This window comes from Asterias rubens, chromosome 1 (genome assembly GCF_902459465.1).
Source record: "Asterias rubens chromosome 1, eAstRub1.3, whole genome shotgun sequence".
NCBI classification, from domain to species: Eukaryota; Metazoa; Echinodermata; class Asteroidea; order Forcipulatida; family Asteriidae; genus Asterias; species Asterias rubens.
Window position 1 is genome coordinate 9,992,771 of NC_047062.1, and position 21,884 is coordinate 10,014,654.

General features: G+C 41.4%; 2 protein-coding genes across 2 annotated transcripts; one reads left to right on the forward strand and one right to left on the reverse strand.

The window, feature by feature from the left end:
- Nucleotides 1-6,099: 6,099 nt before the first annotated feature.
- Nucleotides 6,100-7,197, reverse strand: LOC117296554 (protein trapped in endoderm-1-like). The gene has a single exon (XM_033779539.1). It carries the CDS (start codon nucleotides 7,195-7,197, stop codon nucleotides 6,100-6,102), a length of 1,098 nt encoding a protein of 365 aa, XP_033635430.1.
- A 12,059-nt stretch (nucleotides 7,198-19,256) lies between these two features.
- On the forward strand, nucleotides 19,257-20,315 carry LOC117296583 (protein trapped in endoderm-1-like). The gene has a single exon (XM_033779605.1). The coding sequence runs from the start codon at nucleotides 19,257-19,259 to the stop codon at nucleotides 20,313-20,315; it is 1,059 nt and encodes a 352-aa protein (XP_033635496.1).
- Nucleotides 20,316-21,884: the final 1,569 nt, after the last annotated feature.

Genomic DNA, 21,884 nt, shown 5'->3' on the forward strand with positions numbered 1-21,884 from the left:
TCTGATTTTCTAAAGATGTTCCTACTGGTGACTGCTCTATATGTCTCTCTTAATATTCATGGGCGATTCCATGGTTAGTCGCAATACACTTTTGAGTGTCATTTCTTGATCTTGGTGCTAGTAGTTCTATGTGAGATATTATTTCCACTAAGTTTATAGACTTTGAAGTGATGATATTAAAAATGTTGTGGGCGTTGTACTCAGGATGTTATAGCTTTGTAAAAAGCGGTTAGTCGCATCATGGAGGAAGGAAGAGAAGGAGCTCGAACAAAGGGACTTCAAAAGTTGAACCTGCGGTACCGCGGTCGTTTAACAACACCTCGTAACCACCGACATACCTTATACAGACAATGGGCGACCTGGCGTATGTGAGTTTGCGCGTGCGCACTTGGTTCTTCACTCAACCATGGTGTCGTATGTCGTATGGATATAATACAGAAAAACAACTTTTTTGAGACCTGAAAAAAATTGTGTACCCTTGTGCTCACCAAATCGAAAAACACAATTGAATACCAACCACCCTCGTGTGCTAATACCCAAATTTTGAACCACCGCTAGTGACCGGAAAGTAAACAAAAACGAAAAAATATGCCATGATGTTTCAGTGAAACACCACAAACGGTAAATGAAAACGTGTATATTCACAATTCTTGTCTCCAATGGCAACGGTGCAGAGCGGCGGTACCGCACGTTCTGTACAAAGAAATCTAATCCTGCTCGTTAATCGGCCGTCCAGCTGGAGGTCTTCTATCTTTTTCCACTAGTTAGACGGGGGCATTGTCAGGGTATTCAGGGTATTCTTTTGTTACTCTGCGGTTTTGCGGGTCGTTCGAGCTCCTTCTGTTCCTTCCTGCATGGTCGCATTACGCAAAAAGGACATAATAAAAAATACACTTGTCTCAATTCAAAAGTTTCCTCAAACTAAAAAACTTGCAAAGGTTTTACTGCATTTAGCACACATCTCTTATACATTAGTATCCAACAGGATACTTGTAAATAGTCAGCAACTTGAACTTTTAGGTTTACGTGGCAAAACCATGGTTAGTTCACAGCTTGTGCAAACATGAGCTGAATTTGTACAAAATGGTACAGAGTGTGTAAAAAAGTTAATGTCTGTTTCCTTTCATATGTTAGCTATAACTTTTACGTGGAAAGAAAGTTGTTACACAATTTTTATTTGTTGGTGTCATGTCCATGTTTGCTTGGAATCGCCCTCATGCATGATGTCATAATTCTTACTGAAAATGAGGCTATAGGCGCATGTCAGCCACAACTTGCAGTGGCTGCGCCTTTGGCCTCGTTCTGTGTTAGAAATGTGACATATGCATGTATAAATACTAAGAGAGGGGTATATTTGTTCGTACAAGCCTATGTTCCAAAACACCCAGGGGTGGATTTCACAAAGAGTTAGGACTAGTCTTATCTTGAGTTAGGACCAGTTACTCGTCCTAACTTAGGACTATCCATGCAGTTTGTATATCTCCTAGGACTAGTCCTAAATCTTTGTGAAATCGACCCCTGGTAAGTTACTTGCTAGGTCTAGGGTTAGGGTTGGGAAAATACACTAGATATGACGGGACATAGGGGTGTCGGAATGTGGGGGTTGCGAAACAAAGGGTTGTTATTGTAACAGTTTCTACTTCATAGAGAATTGCATTTTTGTTGTTGCAACAAGCACACCAGCTTGTCTGAATGGAGTTTGTATTATGTCCATGATCTCTATGCTTATAATATATATGACCACTTTGTGACTTGAATGCATATGTTGTGTTCAGTCCATTCTTCCACCCCTGTTTTACTTTCTAAATATTAGAAATAGTGTGGAAAGTGTTACTATGTGGTGTGTATGTATGTAATGTGGATTATGTTTAAAATAATAATACATCAATTATGCAATTTCATAATAATAATAATAATGATAGTGGCTTCTTTAATATAGCGCGCATATCCATCACTTGATAGTGACGCTCAAGGCGCTTTTAACAGACATTATTTGCTGCAAGATATGTGGGACTACGTTTGAACTATTTTCATACAATGTTTGACAAAACAATCACCCTTTTTTATGCCAGATAATGCCAGTAGTTTTTGATCAAGCCAACGAGTTGTGCATTAGTCATTTCAATAGAGTGCAAATGCATGTAAACAGTTTTATATTGTGTATGTACTACTTGGAAATTTGTATCAAGATTAGCAAGCTTTGTGTTGTTGCTTACTGACTGTATTGAATCCAATTAAAATGCTGCTTTTGCATTTTTATTATTGACATAATAAAATGATTCGAGAAAGAGAAAAACATACATATGAAGTACATTAGCCCCCCCCGACTAAACAAGAATTTTGTATGAAAGGTATGGACGATTGGTTTGTTTCACGGTATAGCGCCCTGTAACGTCTACCTGGGGTCACTTTCACGAAGAGTTAGGACTAGTCCTATAGGAGATATTAAAAATGTATGGCTAGAAGGTAGGACGAATGGCTCGTCCTCAGTCGAGTAAATCCACCCATGATTGATACAATAAATCAGTTTCTTAAAGATGTTGGATGCTCTGGAGTGGAGGGGTTGGTGTGGGGTAGCGGGGGGGGGGGGATATTGTACTTTTCTACAAAAGGACTGCGCAATATTTGGTTAAGAGAAGGTCGAGGTAGTGAATTTATTTTCCGCAGTTTGACGTAGCTTCTATACCCTCTAATAGATAATGTTAAATATGCATCGTGGATAAAGAATTAATTTTGGTTTTACCCCATACACCGGTGTGTACTACCACTGTATACGTGGATTTCACAAAGGTAGTCCTAACTTAGGACAAGTCCTAGGGAATGCTATGAGATAGGACCAGTCCTAAGTTGGGATGAGTTACTGGTCCTAACTTAGGACCAGTTCTATCTCTTAGCATTGCCTAGGACTAGTCCTTAGTTAGGACTACCTTTGTGAAATCCACCCCAGTACTTTTCCGAGTTCAGTGGTATATCACATGCAACCAAGCGTAGTAGTACTAGGGTGGGATTCGAACCCACGACCTATACCCTTCCTATATTTTATATATTTTGTGTGTGTGTAGAGATGATAAGCTATTTTTAAAAACGCAACTTGGGCTTGACATTAACTTGACTTGTATCTCAAATAAAAAGACTTGAAATTAAAAGCTAACATTTCGGTGTGTTATAAGACATCTGTGATAACGCTAACGCGGGAAAATACTTTGCATGACAAACTGGGGACTTGGACCTGCTTTATACTTCGCAGTGCTAACACTCGACTCGACTCACTGCTTTTAATCGGCTAGCAAATTCATACCCCAAGTCCTTACTCTTTATTGAAAAAAAAAACCTTTATGCAACTCGAAGTCATTCTCGACAGAAATAATGTACTCGATATCTGATAAATTAAATTCCCCGTTAACGAAAAAAGTTCCAAAAGCGTAAAATTTAGGTAGCCTTTGAAAAGTTATATCATGACGTTGTATTAAAAAACAACAACCAAACGTTCACACCACACCCCCACCCCAATATTCTACCTCCATGGTCCCAGTAAGAAACCTTACAGCAATGTGCAACATCACATTTTGCGTTTTTATATTTATTTTTTATATAAAGTAAATTAATAGGGGCCTACTTGGAGAACCAAGCCTCCGTAAACCATGTGAACATAATAAGGCCAAAATGCCTATGACATGTCCAGTTGCACACGAGATGACAGCGTCAAGTAAAAAACGACAGATTGACTGAATCTGAGATGATCACCAATCGATGCCATGGCAGTGGGACTTAGACGTACTAGCCGACCAAAAGCAAAGTTGTCCGTAAATGGCCATTGATCGTCTGGAGATTTGCCGCATTTAAAGGCACTGTGGACACATTGGTGATTTATTGAGAAAACGACGAAAAAACGTTTCATGCACGAACTGTGTTTTACATTCAAATACAGTTGTTTTGTGGTGAAAAGTATATCAAGCCATTGTTACTCTTTGTCAAAATAAAACAGCTGCAGTGCTTCTCACTATTGTCAACCTCCTTCTCACTATTGTCAACCTCCGAGTTTACCCACCCATAAATCACTAGATGATATATATGAAGGAGTGATGGAAGGGTAGTTATACAAAATCAGCGTCTTGATCCACGCCAGGCCTGATCCACGCATTTTGTTACAGTTATTAAAATAATAATTATAGAGCTGCTCTTTCAACCTTAAAAGGACTGTCTGTAAACAATGACGATAGAGAATTGCAAATTATCCAAGCCATTTTTATTTGTTTATTTCTATCAACAGCTCACCAAGTAAGTGTTATATCTGCTCATGTGTGTCGTGTTGTTAATTATGCGTTCGACTCTGACAAGGTCGAAACGTTAGGCCAATAGCTGCTCGTTTTAAATATAAAAAACGTTTACGCCACCACAGTTAATGAACATCGGCCAATCACAAAACCAATGCTCTGTGTACAATCACCCCTAAAAAGTTCAAACCACGAGGTCGTTTCCTCTTCATTTCGCGTCGATCTCTAATACCATCTTAAAACCTTCGTAAAAGCTTCAAAGAGGAAGCATTTTGTTAATGCAGCTTGAAGTCTTTTCATTCGAAAAGCCACTTTGAATGCAATTACCGTACAAAACGCATGGTCCATGGCACATTTCCACCGGGACAATATATAACACATTAAAAAGGGCCTTCAAGGTAAAATTCAGCTTCATGGTGCACTCATTTGAGTCCTCATGAAAGTGGCGGGGGGGGGGGGGGTTCAAAGTCTGTAACCTCATGTTAACATTTCTTTTTATTTAATACCCTCTCACAGCGAAGTTTGAAAAATGACGTCATCGAATATCAACAACATATGGGTCTGTATTCTATAGGTAATATATTATAGGTATTATAATGCCGTTTTGATTGGACATCATCAAAATTCATGATTGAGCTAAAAAGTTTCCTAACAAAAACGTTAAGACTATTTTGAAATGTGAAACGATCGAACGGTTTTGTATTTTGACCAAATCGCACTTTAAATGTATCTAACACATTGGCATTTACACCGTTTTAACGATGTAGAGAGTTGTAATTTTGTTTCTTCCATGAAAATGTATGCATCACACTGTAACTGACTTTTACCTTGGAGCCAACGTTTTTGTACATTGGTGTTTTGGATAATTAACATTGTACATTTGCTACGTTGTGCAAGGTGCTCCGGGACATAAAGAAGTTAAAAATACGACTCTTAATAATATTTATGGGATGTGCAAAAATACAAAAGGTAAATAGGTACTAATGATAGTTGTCGTGTGAATAGGTATAGTATCGGACATGATGTTATCAGCCTCTGGAGATGTTATTAGCCTACGGAGATGAAAATGTATTTGTTTTAATCAACTTTACACAATCATCATCATCATCATCATCCTTCGTCCTTAGACGGAATAGTATAGAAGCAGCTTTGATGAAGTGGTGCCAGGTTGCTTTGTCCCTCATGAGTTGTTGAGTCTCGTTTGGATTGAGATTTGTGTCTCGGGTGATGGTGTCAGTGTAGCTCATTTTCCTCCTGCCGCGAATTGGATGTCCGCCAGGAGGATTCCAGAAGACCAGATGCGATATAGGTTGATCCGCTGTTCGCAAACAGTGGCCAGCAAACTGGAGACGTCTCTGCATTATGGTATCAGAAAGTGGTGGTCGATTGCCATTAACCTCCCTGTTTATAGTAAGGTCCCGCCAGTGGATGTTGAGAACTCTACGCAGCAGTTGAGTGTAGCAACCGTTGATGCGATCATTCTTTTTTTGTGCTGTTGTCCATGTTTCGGCTCCATATAGCAAGATGCTTTCAACACAGGCCATCAAGAACTTGATTTTGATAGCTCTGTCAAGATCAGACTTCCAGATCTTATCTAATTTGTTACATGCTGACCATGCTTGCGCTTTCCTGCATTTCAAAATATTGGAATGAGTCAGGTAGTGATGAGCTACGACGTAAAAAATCGTATCGCATTGTTGGTTTTTAACCCCCCCCCCAAAAAAAAAAAAAAAAGAAGAAAAAAAAAGAAGAAGAGCTATGGTCGCAAAAAACAAATTTGAGGAACTATTAAACGTGCAAGCTCTTGGAACTATTTGTAGTTCTCTTAGCGTCTTTCTTTGCGGCAGCATTTCACGTTTACGAAGAGCCTCTTGTAGGCAAGTCTGAAGTTACGGTTGGACCAGGCGTAGAGGTACGGGTTGATGGCCGAGTTGGCCCAGATGAACAGAGACGCTAACTGACGAATATAGCCAGACACTTCCGTAAAACTGTCCCAGATGACGTACACCATGTGTGGGGTCCAACAGCCGGCGAAGACCGTAAAGATCAACAACGGTATGCGGGTAAGGTTGAGCTCTCCCTTGCTCACACCACGATGGTGTACAGGGGCAGCATCATTAGTGACCGATTTAGACACAGTGGACACTGTGGTACCTTCTAAAGTACGCCCTTCTTGAATCTGGAGTGACTGGACAGTCGCTATGTTGGATGCGAGGCGGGGGACAGTACCATTGTGGACCCGCAGGTGGCTCGCTTGTGCTGCGTAAACCGTCAGGCCGTAAAGTATCGGTACGAGAACGAAAGCTGGGAGGATCACGAAGAGGCTCAAATACACAATGGAGACAATGTGCTTGGAAATGACGGTGCACCCCAAATTCTTATAACTGTAAACCACTCCATTTGAGCCGCCGTTAAGAGACGGCAGGACCATGGTGATAAAGACGAATATCCAAATGATAGCGATGTTAACTATGACGGACTTTTTGCCGCAACAACAAGGGTAGCAGGAATGCGGTCTGGTGATGAGAAAGTAGCGGTTAAACGTGATGAACACGAGGGTAGTGAGTGACGCAGCGAACATTGTGCTTGGGATGTAGTAGGCAATCTTGCACAACACCATGTTGTCCGGGAAACCTTTGTAAATCATCAAGGGAACCATGAAGAACAACTGCTGTACACTGGAGACCAGATCTGCCACGCATAGGTTACCGATCAGAGCCGTGCATGAGTTACGGAGTTTAGGCGTGGTGGCAAGAGCAGTCAGGGCGAGACAGTTACCGAATACTCCAAACAATCCTGAGACGATGAAGAAAACACCCTGGAAACCCAACCACAGTGGATGATAATATACCATCGGACGTAGCAAGTCATGCTCTCCACTCGCATTGAGGGAAGTCAAGTTATCCACGGACAACTCACCCATCACACCAACCTCAGCGTGTGATGTGAAGTTCGAATTCCAACGGTGTAAACACAAAACGGAATGCCACACATACAATGTAAATGTTATCACTTTACATGTTCACCAACCTTCCCAAAGAAGTAGTCGTTGTGGTTTTCAATCTCAGACGAATTACAACGCGTTTGGGTCGTAGTACTTTTAAAAAAGTGCACGCAGTTTATCATATACATGTACACGATGTTTAAAGAAAAACAATCGCTGGAGACGTTTGTAAACGGCTGTTGTTGTCGAGACTGTTTCTCAGCATCAAGATTTTTATGTTCAATTTACTGTAAATCAATGGAGCTTAATATCAACAGACGAAACGAATACATGAGCTAAAACAACAAATACCCGGTTACACCGTGAAGTCAACCCCGTGTCGTTCCAAAGATCGATTCGTCAAGGCATCATTGATCACGAATTCGCAACACCTGCCGATTCCAAAACCTGGCGACTCCGACTCCGACAACATTCACCGCAGATCATCTCAAAACTGACGTACAGTTTTTCAATTTATACCTTTTGGTGTTAACATATCACACTAGGCTGAGCCGTTTATCCCCTGAACAACGTACAGATAAACATCACTGACTTTTCTTCCTGAATTCAGCCAATGAAAGGAATCGGGGGTGGACGGTGCAATGGGTTGATACCTCAGGATCGACACGCTATCCCAACGTGGTGGCGCTATTGGACTCTCAGGACGATGTATAATCCTCACTTCGCAGTGTAAATGCGGCTCATGTCGTCATGCACTCACGTAGAGGGTGCCGTAGGGTATGCTCACAAAACTGATATAGTTTCATACACGGGAAGTAAGCCTCAATTTATCTTTTTTCTTTGCTGTGTCGTTTGATTAAAAAATTACGGAGTTCTTAAAAAGGGACGAAATAAAGTTTTTCCCCTTTTACTGTGTGACATAGCACACTCTGCCTTTATGTAGTCAGCTTGATTCCACAAATTGGCGGACCGTGCCCGTTCACGAAGTAAAAGAAACAACAATTTCCCAATAATGAAACACTCTAATTAATTACGCAATGGTTTCTGTTGGGGAGCGGTAGTAATTCCACTGTTCATACATACCTACATGCTCTTCGGCTTAGTCTTTGTACAAGACGTTGCTATTCCTTATTACTCGACTTTTGTGACGTGGGTACAGTTGAGTGTATTCTTTACTTGCACCAAGACTATCTTCAGCTGAGCGCAATGCGTGTGCCGAGTGACCACCAGCGCCTAAAGTGGTATCCTGGTCAGTATTGGTAGATTTAGTTAGGCGGGAAGCAGTGATACCGGCGATTACCATTCGCTGATACCACTTCGCATACGATCGCCATCATGAAGGGACACCACAACTTGTGTGTTACAGCCGTGATAATGATGTGCTCGTTTTCTCCATCACTCTTGGCACATGGTAAGTGCTTTATTTTACCTTTTAAAAACCAATAAATGTTTGAAAAAGCACCAATACATATTTAAACTGCAACCTATGGTCGTGTTTGGTTGCATTACTATGTCCTTTATAGGAATATAACCGTTTACCGTTAAAGGCAGTGCACACTTTTGGTAGTTACTCAAAATAATTATTGGCATAAAACCTTTCTTGGTGACGAATAATGGGGAGAGGTTCATGGTATAAAACATTGTGAAGTGGCATAGTTTTCGAGAAAGAACTTGAGGTCTCGAAATCAACCATCTAAACGCACACAACTTCGTGTGACAAGGGTTATTTTTCTTTCATTGTTATTTTATGCATATGTTGAGATACACCAACTGTGAAGACTAGTCTTTGACAATTACCAATAGTGTCCACTGTCTTAAAAGTCACCTGGCAGTGGTATTTTTTAAAATAAAGCTTTGTCACTAAAATATGTGTTTTTATGAGAGGAATGTCAATATAAAGTTAACTAAGGTTTAAAAATATTAGTTTTGATTGTACATGTATTTACAAATTTACGAGTAGGCCCCGACCCGAGAGGGCGCTGTTCGTGTCGTAATTCAAGGCGCGATATTTGAAGAGAAAATTTGTAGTCAGGCCCCCGTACATTACGTCTGGGAACCTGGCACATCAAAACAAATTTAGACACGATTTTACACAACTACGTACATTGAAACTTGAAAATGTTGAACGTTTTTACAAAAGCTATTGCTGCTATTTTTATTTAACTATGCAACTTTTTAGTGACCAATGGGTTGTAAGATGTGGGTCTGCCTACGTATTATTATAGAAATACGGCCACGGAGCAGACTGCACGCACGCACTATGGCTGCTGTTGTGCGGACGGTCACATAGGACCTGCACGCACGGTGAATCGCATGCGGTACCAACAACAAATCGTGTCACTTGGCAAAAGCTAAAAACATACCCTCAAAGTTCAAACTTACCCGAATTTTTTCACGTTTAGCAAATGCTCCTCTGGGTTCGTCACGTCTTTCAGATACCTTCTTCGACTTCCCACTAGCTGTAAAAATTGTTCGGACGGCGTCGTGTTTAAGAATGGCTCTTCTCGTCATGTCAAATGAGTGGTGTATCCCGGATTCGAAGCACGACGGCTCGAAGTGTTCGCTGCATAGCGCTGAAAAAGACGTCGGACCGAACCACTTCGCTTTAGTTAATCTGACTTTCGCAGCCCACAGCCGCCTATACTTGGGATCTGCAGGAAACAGATGAAGACTGACCCCATCTTTAGTTGTTTTGCTGCATCAAGCAGCAATACACCTGGTCGGCATTGCCGGAAAAATGCCAGAAAAAAACCTTTTTCGCAGCGTACAAACTCACGTCTTAGAATTACATGTACTTTTGCACGTGTGTTTCTCTACGCATCGAGGGGGGGTCTATGTTTGATCGAGGCAAAGTCTTCCTTTTCCTACGTCACAAAAGGGGTAGGCGGAGTCAACCCCCAAGCACTTAACTAATTTTTTGAACATATAAATCGTGACAAACAATTACTCAAAAAATTGTTTTATTGTTAATAAACATATACTCTTATGTTTAAAAGGAAAAAAAATCCTATTTGTAGCTTAAGTTTTTTTTCATACAAGACAAATCTATTAAAACAAGACTTAAACCTGCAACCTCTGGATTAACTATAGCCGAAACTTTACCAACTGAGCCATATTGACTTAATAATGGTGATCTATTTTTTTCCAGTATCTTTGTCCGGGGTACTAGAACGCTTTAGTGAGTAATTCTCCTAACAAACCAGGATAACTAGCGGGGGGGGGGGGGGGGGGGGGTGGGGTTGAATACGAGAAAATGTACATCGGCGCGTTAGGAATAGAATTGGGCTTGTGATGGAAAGTAGCAGCTTGACCCACAAGCAAAGTGAAGGTCGCGAAAACGCGGTTTGGATGATCTTCCCCCTTAATTTCTGCCCTAAATAAAAGTGTTTTCATCAACAGCAAATTCTATAGATTAGTAATTTGAGGATTGGGTTTTTAGAAATGGCCAGGCATAAGAATCTTCCGGTTTTAACTGGAATTCCGGTGCTTTCCCTTTCAAATGTCTGGTCTTCAATTCCAGTGTGAATTTTATATAGAAACATTCTTTTGGGGGCGGGGTTGGTTGTATGGAATTTGTAAGTCCGCTCCAAACAAATTCTGATGATGATGTAATTTAACCTAACAATGCTTTTTTCTATAAACCGGATGATTACATCCTGTGCGAAATGCTTGAAAAGATACATGGAATTAAATGTGTAACATTCATCGCAACATAATTACTCTAATGTGTAAGGGAGAAAACGTTTGATTAAAAAAAGAACACTAATTTCCTGTCTGTATTATGTGCCAAAACGTAATGGTACTTGTAGATTAACCTAACAGTGCTGTTTTTAATGTCAAGCTGCTTTTGGCACTGTTTTGGGAATGTCTGCTCCAGTGCAGCTGCTATTTCTCTGATGTCTTTAGAATGATTCTCTTTCTTCGGCAATAGTCTACGGGACAAAAACATTGAGTTTTACAAAGCACTCAGATTCGTCTTAACTTAAGATGGGTTGCTTGCCACAGTTTATTGTATTGTACTCTTATTGCGTCCCTACACGTTCCCCCTCCGCCTTCACCACCTTACACCACGCTACAACAAACCTAGCTTGCAGCCATCCTAGCCTGAACATCTGAATCAGGAATAAGCATTTGCAGGAGGGGGCGGGGGTAAAGCCCCCTGAAGACCCTTGCTATCCCCACATGAGATCGAGAAAACAAGGCACAAAATGAATATTTTAATATTTTAAATTTACCCCTCCAATCTATGTCTATGCGCTACCCCGCCCAAACATGTACAGTTGCGCCGCTGGGAATTAGTCCTTGGTGAAATCGTGGGTTTGTGTCGCCAACACAACAAATTAAATAAAATATCAATCAGTATTTGAGATATTAGGTACGACTTGCTCAATCTTCCGTCCTTTTAAGAGCAAGATGAGCCTTTCATGGCGTGTTACTTCCACTCCATTAGGTTAAGTAAAAAATATAACTAATTACAATGTTTATCTATAGAGCATCTAATGGTCAGCTCGACCTTGTTATTGAGTTCTGATGTTAAACCATTGCTGCTCCTAAGGGCAAACCTGCAGAGGCTACTGACTCCCCTGGGCACTAATTGCACAGGAAACAGATTCTAGTCCTGAAATGTTTGTAATTAATGGACAGTTCTGAAAGAAGATTTTGTTTTGGGTCTTCACTACAGTTGTCGATAGATCTCAAAATGGAGTCCGCGTTTGCCTTTTTTTTCATCCGATACATCTGAAGAAGGGTACCCATATACGAAGAAGAAATAATCGAGGTATACAAAGTGTAAAAATTGGGTCAGATCAGTTTCGAATGAACGAGAGAGGGGTAATTTAATTCATGCCTAATTAATTTTGTGGGGGTTCTCCGGCAATTTTAATGGTCACGATACAAAGTCACCATAATAGTGACATGCACGATTCGGCACATTCTATGGTATTGAAGTCACTCAATGACGTAACCACGGGGTAGGGAGAGGGCGTATAATGCCCCAAAATCATTGCCACTGAAAAACTCCAATCTCAACACACCTTGTGTAAAATCGGTATGTGTTACTTCATAACCCAATTAAAATCAAAATAGAAAAAATCGATTAGCGTTGCAAGTGTTTATTGTTGTCAGTGATAAAGAGGCACTGTGCTTCAAAGGTAACAACCTCTAAACCATAGACAATCAGACCCAAACGGTTAAGTTTATTACCGTCTGTTTCTCACAGGTTTGGAGATTCTATTGAATGACGTCACACTGCAACTTACTCGCGACGCTTCGTGTTGTGGTAGCTGCAGTAAGTCATCGTATGAAACGAAAAAATCTCGGAGAATTGAACTGGTCTGCAAATGTGAACCCTTCTGCGTCATTTATGGGGACTGTTGTTTAGATTATGCTCTCTTCTGTACTGATATCGAGACGGGGACAAGTGAAAATACTTTACTTGGGATTGAAAAGTGCACCAATGATCAAGTCAATAGCTCCTTAACAAGCGAGGGCGAGGTATCAACTTCCGAAGATAAGTGCCGAGTATACGCCGAGGAAGCGACACATGAATTAGTTCAAGAGTATCTCTGTCAACTGAGGGCGCTGTGGTCGCCAGTGATTCTCAAACGAAAATCAACTCATCAATTCGCTAATGCTCCTGGACAAAGTCGTTACGCGATGATACAGGATTGTAGATTGGATGCATCGGAAGGTGAATTGCATGCCTGTCAGATGAAACGCTCATTAAAAAGCGTTCAACACCTTAGTGACGTCATTGCACTTCTCCCGGTAACCGCTGCGAATGGACTACATTATATGAACATTCATTGCGCTTTGTGTAATGGATTTGACTCCCCAAATGTCACATTTTGGAAAATTTCGTTTAATTGTTCTCCAGCTGAACTTGATCTTGATTTTGCATTCAGAAGAAATATTTCACTTCTGGTGTCAAACTGTATGATTAATGGCGTGGAAAGCCCTGAATCATTTCCTTGGGATGTGGCGCCACGTCGTTTGTCACTTGAATCCTATCAGTGCAACGACTCACAGAACGGGGGCGCGTGCCGTGCCTACTCGTTACCATACAAGGAATATACAAACATACACTGTTCGTTGTGTGGTTACCGGGGCACTTCGGGTGAAGATACTAATAATAAAATACCACGTCCAGGAATTGGCCCAGGAATTGGCATAACAACCCTCCCGATTAGCGCGCTGTTTGATTTCTCACCATCGAAAGGTGCAGGTTTATCTGTAAATGATCATGACAAGACGTTTATCAAGGCAACATGCGACCATGGACAAATCTATGATCAGTCGACCGGTGAGTGTCGTGATTTCTTCTGCCCGTTCGGCCAGGTAGTTGCAGACGATGGTTTCACGTGTGTTTCTCTCAGGAACCAAAGCAACTACTCTTTAATATTTGAAACCCAAGTTCCTAACGGGAGATTCTCGTATGAAGTTTTCATCCAAACCGAACTCCCCGTTGATGATAAGAAAGCGTTTTCTTCGGTTCTTTTCCGCCAGATATTGGGTGACGTTTCGGTCGAGAATACCGAACTAAAACTCGATGGCTCAAATAAAAAGTATCCGAATCCAAGTTGCCCTAGTATTAAAATGCCGTACCCGTACATTCTATCCGCTGTGGTTCAAGTCAGCAACTCAACCAGTATCGAATCAATGTCAGAGTTAGTCTTAGACGCCTTGAATAAAACAAAATGCTGGGAGTTTACCAATATGTCTCTTTCAGTGTCCACAGTTAGAATAAGGAATTTCGATCAAGTGCTCCTGCAGGATCAATGTGCGAAGCAAGGTCAAGAGCTCGACCAGTTTGCTTTGGATGTGTACCAAAGGTTTTTAGTCGAGGACGTTCCTTATATTGAGTTCTTACTTGACAATGAAACGTATGTCATTCCATCGCTTAAGACGAGGCAAGAAATCACTCATGCAGATTGGAAAAAGAGTGGACTGTCTGTTTTGACTTGCAGTGTCAAATTAATCTGCCCAATCATTGTGTTAGATTCAACTGAGTATAACGTAACCATGATGGGCTCAATGCTGATGTATTGTGACGCAGCTGGTCGAAATATATCATCGAGTGATGTCATCGTGATGTCACAAGGAAAGATAGCCGTGTGCCATTCCGATACCGAAAACCAAAAATACCCCCAGATTGAATACAACACCAGCGAAATAATATTATCAATGGTTGGTATGTCTATATCTCTAGTGTTTCTAGCGATGTCTCTGTTCACTTATTACATGTTCCCTGAACTGAGAAATCTACCTGGTAAGAACATGATGAGTTTTCTGGTTGCTTTGTTTGCACTATTGGTGACGTTCCTCATAGCAGTTGGGTCCCCTCTGTCTCAGCTCACCTTGGGTTCAAAGGCTTCTTGTCTCACCTTCGCCGTTCTTATCCATTATTTCCTGATGGCCGTCTTTTTTTGGAGTAACATAATCTCTCTCCACTTTGTGCGCACATTCGGCCTCGGTGTTCGTATGAGGCTCACAGGATCGACTAACGATGGGCGAGTATTCCAGCTGTACTCGCTCTACGGATGGGGTGCTCCCATTGTCATTGCAGGAGTTGGCTGTTTGTTGCACTTCTTTGCTGAGCTTAGTGGCCAAAGGGAGAATGTCTACAACGGTTGCATCGTATCCGGTGGGGAGGCTGCTATCTACCTGGTGGCCATTCCTTTGTCGTGTCTCATGTTTCTTAACGCGGTGTTCATTACCGTCACATTGGTGGGGATTAGGAAGACTCGGAAAGATGTTAAACTGGTCCGTAAGAAGAAAGGACGACTTGAGACTTTCCATATGGAGTTGAGTCTCTTTGTCAAGGTAGGTGAATTCAAATTGTCAGACAAAATCCAAGCTTTTCCGGTTATTATACAAGAGTCTTATACAGCTTCTGAAGACCCACAAACTATACCAACAGTGAACAGAAACACAGAATACTTTAAAGGCAGTGGACACAATTGGTAATTACTCAAAATAATTATTAGCATAAAAACCTTTCTTGGTGACGAGTAATGGGGAGCGGTTGATGGTATAAAACATGTGAGAAACGGCTCCCTCTGAAGTGCCATAGTTTTCGAGAAAGAAGTAACTTTCCACGAATTTGATTTCGAGACCTCAGATTTAGAACTTCAGGTCTCGAACTCAACCATCTGAACGCACACCACTTCGTGTACAAGGGTGTTTTTTCTTTCATTATTGTCTCGCAAGTTCGATGAACGATTGAGCTCAAATTTTCAAGGGTTTGTTATTTTATGCTTATGTTGAGAGACACCAACTGTGAAGGCTAGTCTTTTACAATTACCATTATAACACATCTCTTGCTTTTTCTGTATTCTGGTTGGATGGCTGAAACACGGTCACGTGGGATGAAATAAATAGGCTAGTGATCGCGCGCGCGTGTTTTTGCGGGATACCAGAGCGGGCACTAGTCTTTGCAAATAGTGCCCGCGTTAACAGCGCCCTCTCTTGACGTAACTAGTGTACGTCTATTCCCCCTCGGGCCTGTGAGTGACCAGAAGAGGGGCCTATTTCCCTCGGCCTTCGGCCTCGGGAAATAGGTCGCTCTTCTGGTCACTAAAAGTCCCTCGTGGGAATAGACGTATACTAGTTACCTCGTTGCCAGTCAATATGTGTATAATAGTGTTCACCGCCTTTAAAGCAATAGTGTAGCGTTTACCGGGAGTTGCGATCAACACACAGCTTTAACAGACACAAGAAGATACAAGTTACTGGCTTATCTGTTCTTTGTTCCGGAGCTTAGTTTGCACTCAACAAGTCATACCAACACACGAGGGAGAAGGGCTAAGCCAGAGGACGCCCTCTCTGGCGAGCGGGTTCCCCAATCGGCCTGCATGGGGCCGCCAGCAGTGCTCCGCCGCTACAATAAATTCTGGAACCCCTTTATTTTTTCTTCATGACATCTGCAAGTCAATACTTTTTAATTTAACTGTAGAGCAATATTAATTTGATGTTCGGGCAAAATTTCGACTTCCCACGAGAAGTTTTCACGGAAAATACATTCTTTTCAGTTTTACTGTTGAATGTTTTGTATAGAAGTTTTTATTTCCCATAGCCGAATGACATGAATTGAACCTAATTTAGTTACTAATGCAATTCTAACTATTTCTCACTAGACATTTGTAGCTACCGGTCTGCTATGGTTTGGTATCTTTATCGTTGGTTATTTCGAGGACCGTGCTTTCTCCTACGTCATCACTGTCATCTTCACCCTTCAGGGGCCCATGTCCTTTTTTGCTTTCGCGTTCACCGAGCGAGTACGAGGCATGTGGGCAAAGAAGATATCGGGCGCCACCAATCGACCTGGACAGTCCAGCACCGATGGCTCCAAAGTCAGCGCAATCAGGAGATCGACTATGATGTCATCGAAGCGGGAAGTTGATCCCCCAGAAATGGAAACACAGTTCACGCAAGCTGTCATTGCGAATGAGGACGGATCTAAAGGTGAATGTTCATTCAATAACCCATTGTATGACGAGTGTGAATCAGTCACCTGACCAGGTGTCCCAATTAAATTAAATTCAATTCAATTCAATTTAATTCAATTCGTTTGGATTCAATTAAATTCAATTTAATTCAATTCAATTCAATTCAATTCCATTCAATTCAGTTCAATTCAATTCAATTCAATTCAATTCCATACGCAATTTATAACAAACGGTTTCAAACGCGATTCTAGACCAACTCTCCCGATCCAAAGCAACGTGTCCTCTTAATGCTTGTCGGTTGTCTTCCTGTTTGATGGGTCAATAATTTTCGGTCACGTTTAAAACTGTGGGGAGATCAGTTTTTATACGTGCCCCTCGAGAGAATGACTGACCTTCCCGGCTCAGCTCCGGTTAAGGAATAATATTGACAAGAACAACAACTGGTTTACGAAGGGACACGTTGCCATGGATCGGGGTTGTTGGTCTAAGCGAAAAAGCGTTTGAAACCGTTTTGTTTATGAAATGTAAAATGGTTCGAAAGAAATTTGAAACTGATTTGAATATATTTGAGGCAATGCATGGTGAGGTGTCAACATATATTTGATTTGCGGTAAAACCATGTGTGTGTCTACTTGCCAGGTAGAGTTTGTTCCTTAGATAACTGTCTTTCTATAACCAAAAAAGCACGGTTTTCCGGATGCGTTGTGAACTTACAGGGCACGCCACTATGTTGAGTCGAATAAGTAAAGCCAGTGGACACTATTGGTAATTGTCAAAGACTATGCCTTCACAGTTGGTGTATCTCAACATATGCATAAAAATAACAAACCTGCGAAAATTTGAGCTCAATCGGTCATCGAAGTTCCGAGATAATAATGAAAAAAAAAATAACCCGTGTCACACGAAGTTGTGTGCGTTTAGATGGTTGATTTCGAGACCTCAAGTTCTAAATCTGAGGTCTCGAAATCAAATTTGTGGAAAATTACTTCTTTCTCGAAAACTATGGCACTTCAGAGGAAGCCGTTTCTCACAATGTTTTATACCATCAACCTCTCCACATTACTCGTCACCAAGAAAGGTTTTATGCCAATAACTATTTTGAGTAATTACCAAAAGTGTCCACTGCCTTTAAGTGTAAATTAACAATTGCTTGTAAGGCGAAGAACATTGCTGTGGAATGATGTCACTGTTATGAACTATAATAAGAGCACTTTAACGCTGAAATTAATCTTGTTATTTCTTTTATTGATAATATTAACCTATCCTGTACCTTTTGGTCTTTGTTAGAAGTTAATACCCATCAGCCTTCATACGAAAGGGCATTTGACCATGAATTTTAAAACAGCTTATTACAAAGTTTGTCAAAAGAGATCTTAGTCTTATTATTTTTTTTTTGCAATTGTAGCTGATATAATGTGTGGATAACCAATAACAATAAGTATATTTATGTTAGAATAGGCTTTGTGTAGTTCTTTCATGTGAATGTTAAGAATTTTCTTTTACAGATGAAGATAGGGTCTTTCGTTCTCTTGAAGTACTAATCCCCTATTTCGTTTCCTCAAAATAGTATTTCCCCCGAAAACGAAACAATAGACCGAAGACTCGAAAAGATTTCGGGGAATGAGAAACATGAGGGCGAGAGGATGAACTATAATTTTTACGAAAATTTCGAGATCGAATTAATATTAATTTGTTCTTAATCGGCAATTTCTTTCTTTATTTTGTCCCTTTAATAACCCCGTTTTTGTTTAATCGAACGACAAAGCGAACAAAAAAGATAAATTGAGGCTCTGTTCCCCCGTGTATGAAACTATATCAGTTTTGTGAGAATACCTTACGGCACCCTCTACGTGAGTGCATGACGACATGAGCCGCACTTACACTGCGAAGTGTGGATTATAAACCTTTCTGAGAGTCTACTATAGCGCCACCACGTTGGGATAGCGTGTCATAGCGTGTGATAGGTATCAACCCATCGCACCGTCCACACCCCCCCCCCCCAACCCGATTCCTTCCATTGGCTGAATTCAGGAAGAAAAGTCAGTGATGTTTATCTGTACGTTGATCTAGAAACGACTCAGCCTAGTGTAATATGAAACTACCAAAAGGCATAAATTGAAAAAATTGTACGTCTCTTTGTAGACAATCTGTGGTGAATGTTGTCAGAGTCGGAGATGCCAGATTTTGGGAACGGCAGGTGTTGGGAACGACTGGTGTTGGCAATTCGTGATCAATGAAGCCTTGACGAATCGATCTTCGGAACGACACGGGGTTGACTTCACGGTGAAATCGGGTATTGTTGTTTTAGCTGATGTATTCGTTTCGTCTGTTGGTTTCCAGCTCCACTGATTTCCAGTAAATTGAACATAACAATCTTGATTCTGAGAAACAGTCTCAACAACAACAGCCGTTTACAAACGTCTCCAGCGATTGTTTCTCTTTACACATCGTGTAAATAATAACGTGCGACTACTTCTTTGGGAAGGTTGGTGAACATGTAAAGTGATAACATTTACATTGTATGTGTGGCTTCCGTTTTGTGTTTACCACCGTTGAAATTCGAACTTCACATCACACGCTGAGGTTGGTGTGATGGGTGAGTTGTCCGTGGATAACTTGACTTCCCTCAATGCGAGTGGAGAGCATGACTTGCTTCGTCCGATGATATATTATCATCCACTGTGGATGGGTTTCCAGGGTGTTTTCTTCATCGTCTCAGGATCGTTTGGAGTGTTCGGTAACTGTCTCGCCCTGACTGCTCTTGCCACCACGCCTAAACTTCGTAACTCATGCACGGCTCTGATCGGTAACCTATCCGTGGCAGATCTGGTCTCCAGTGTACAGCAGTTGTTCTTCATGGTTCCCTTGATGATTTACAAAGGATTTCCGGACAACATGGTGTTGTGCAAGATTGCCTACTACATCCCAAGCACAATGTTCGCTGCGTCACTCACTACCCTCGTGTTCATCACGTTTAACCGCTACTTTCTCATCACCAGACCGCGTTCCTGCTACCCTTGTTGTTGCGGCAATAAGTCCGTCATAGTTAACATCGCTATCATTTGGATATTCGTCTTTGTCACCATGGTCCTGCCGTCTCTTAACGGCGGCTCAAATGGAGTGGTTTACAGCTATAAGAATCTGGGGTGCACCGTCATTTCCAAGCACATTGTCTCCATTGTGTATTTGAGTTTCTTCGTGATCCTCCCAGCTTTCGTTCTCGTACCGATACTTTACGGCATGACGGTTTACGCGGCCAAAGCGAGCCACCGGCGGGTCCACAATGGTGACGCGTCCAATAAAAAGACTGTCCGGACTCAAGAAGGAAGCACCACAGAAGGTAGCACAGTGTCTACTGTGTCTAAATCGGTCACTAATGATGCTGCCCCTGTACACCATCGTGGCGTGAGCAAGAGAGAGCTCAACCTTACCCGCATACCGTTGTTGATCTTTACGGTCTTCGCCTGCTGTTGGACCCCGCACTTGGTGTACGTCATCTGGGACGGTTTTACGGAAGTGTCTGGCTATTTTGGTCAGTTAGCGTCTCTGTTCATCTGGGCCAACTCGGCCATCAACCCGTACCTCTACGCCTGGTCCAACCGTAACTTCAGACTTGCCTACAAGAGGCTCTACCGCAAAGAAAGACGCTAAGAGAACCACTTAAAGTAAAGTTGTACACTTGCACTGTTCAAAGTTCCTCAAAATTATTTCTGCGACCATAGCTTTTTTAGAAGCCAACAATTACAGCTCTATACGACTTTTGACGTCACGGCTCTATTTTCGCTGCGAATATTTCGCAGGAGCTTACACACAATTAAACTCGTCCGAATTAGTCCGTTGCAAAATTATCCGTCACAATTCGTATCACATTTGCAGCAAGTATGAGCCAATACTAGGCTTTACTCTATTTCACGTGAAACGAAAGACCCTCAAAGCCATTTTGGCATTTTACGTTGTACGATTGAGAAAGACAACCATTCAACCTGATAAGCCACTCAAGCAGCATTCAAAATCTCCAGTTGCCTATCTCTGCCAATTGGATACCAATTTCGCATGGCTGAAATGAACGGCCTTATAAGTTTACCGAATATCATGCTGTTGTATATTCGCAAGACTTAAAGACACTGGACACTATAGGTAAATGTCAAAAACCAGTCTTCTCACTTCGTGTGTTTCAACATTATGCATAAAATAACAAACCTGTGAAAATTTGAGCTCAATTGGTCGTCGAAATTTTGAGATAATAATGATAGAAAACAACACCCTAGTCACACGAGCTTTCAGATACTTGATTTCGAGACCTCAAGATCTAATTGTGAGGTCTCGAAATCAAATTCGTGAAAAATTACTTCTTTCGCGAAAACTACGTTACTTTAGAGGGAGTCGTTTCTCACAATGTTTAAAACCATAAACCTCTCCCAAATTCTCGTTACCAAGCAAGGATGCTAATAAGTACTTTGGGTAATTACCAAAAGTGTCCACTGCCTTTAAAGTTAAATTGAATTTGAGTTGTATGGTCAGTCACAGCAATGCTAAATGCACGGTATTGTTATACTGCTAACCTATTTTCTTCACGAGGTTTCGTTGGTATAAGCAATTTGTTGCGCTTAAACAGGCCTTATGGCATTGGGCACAGATTTATTCTTGTTTTGAAAAATGTGGTTCGTTTCAAGTGTATTGTCTCAAAATACATGCATCTTTACCAGCGCGTACTAAGCGCCACATAAGAGCATTGCAAGCACTCGGAGGTTTTCAACAAGCGTGTCTTCAAGCCAATCACTTTTGGTTAGCCAATCAGCGTCGATATCCAACGTTCCAGGGGTTTATAGTGACGAGAGGTATTGATACTGCGCGTTGTCCATAATAACGAGGTTGTGTCTATCACGTGCAAAGTTGTTTATACTAAAATGTAGACAGAATCCCAGTTTATTTCTTCTTCTTCTTTCTTTTTCTTTATATTCTTTGGTAATAACGAAGTTTCATGTTTGACATGTTTTCATGTTTGACCTGGATTCACGATTGTCACCCAATACGATTGTCACCCAATGACGATTGTCACCCAATATCCATGACTGGAACTGTTAACAGTTGGGAATACAATATTAGCCTACACACTGTTTACATCTCTGCACTTACACCGGCTATTTATGGCAGCTATAGTCACTTTACTTTTAATTTGCTCAGGTTGACAGACACTGAGTTTGTGTTGGTAATTTCCAG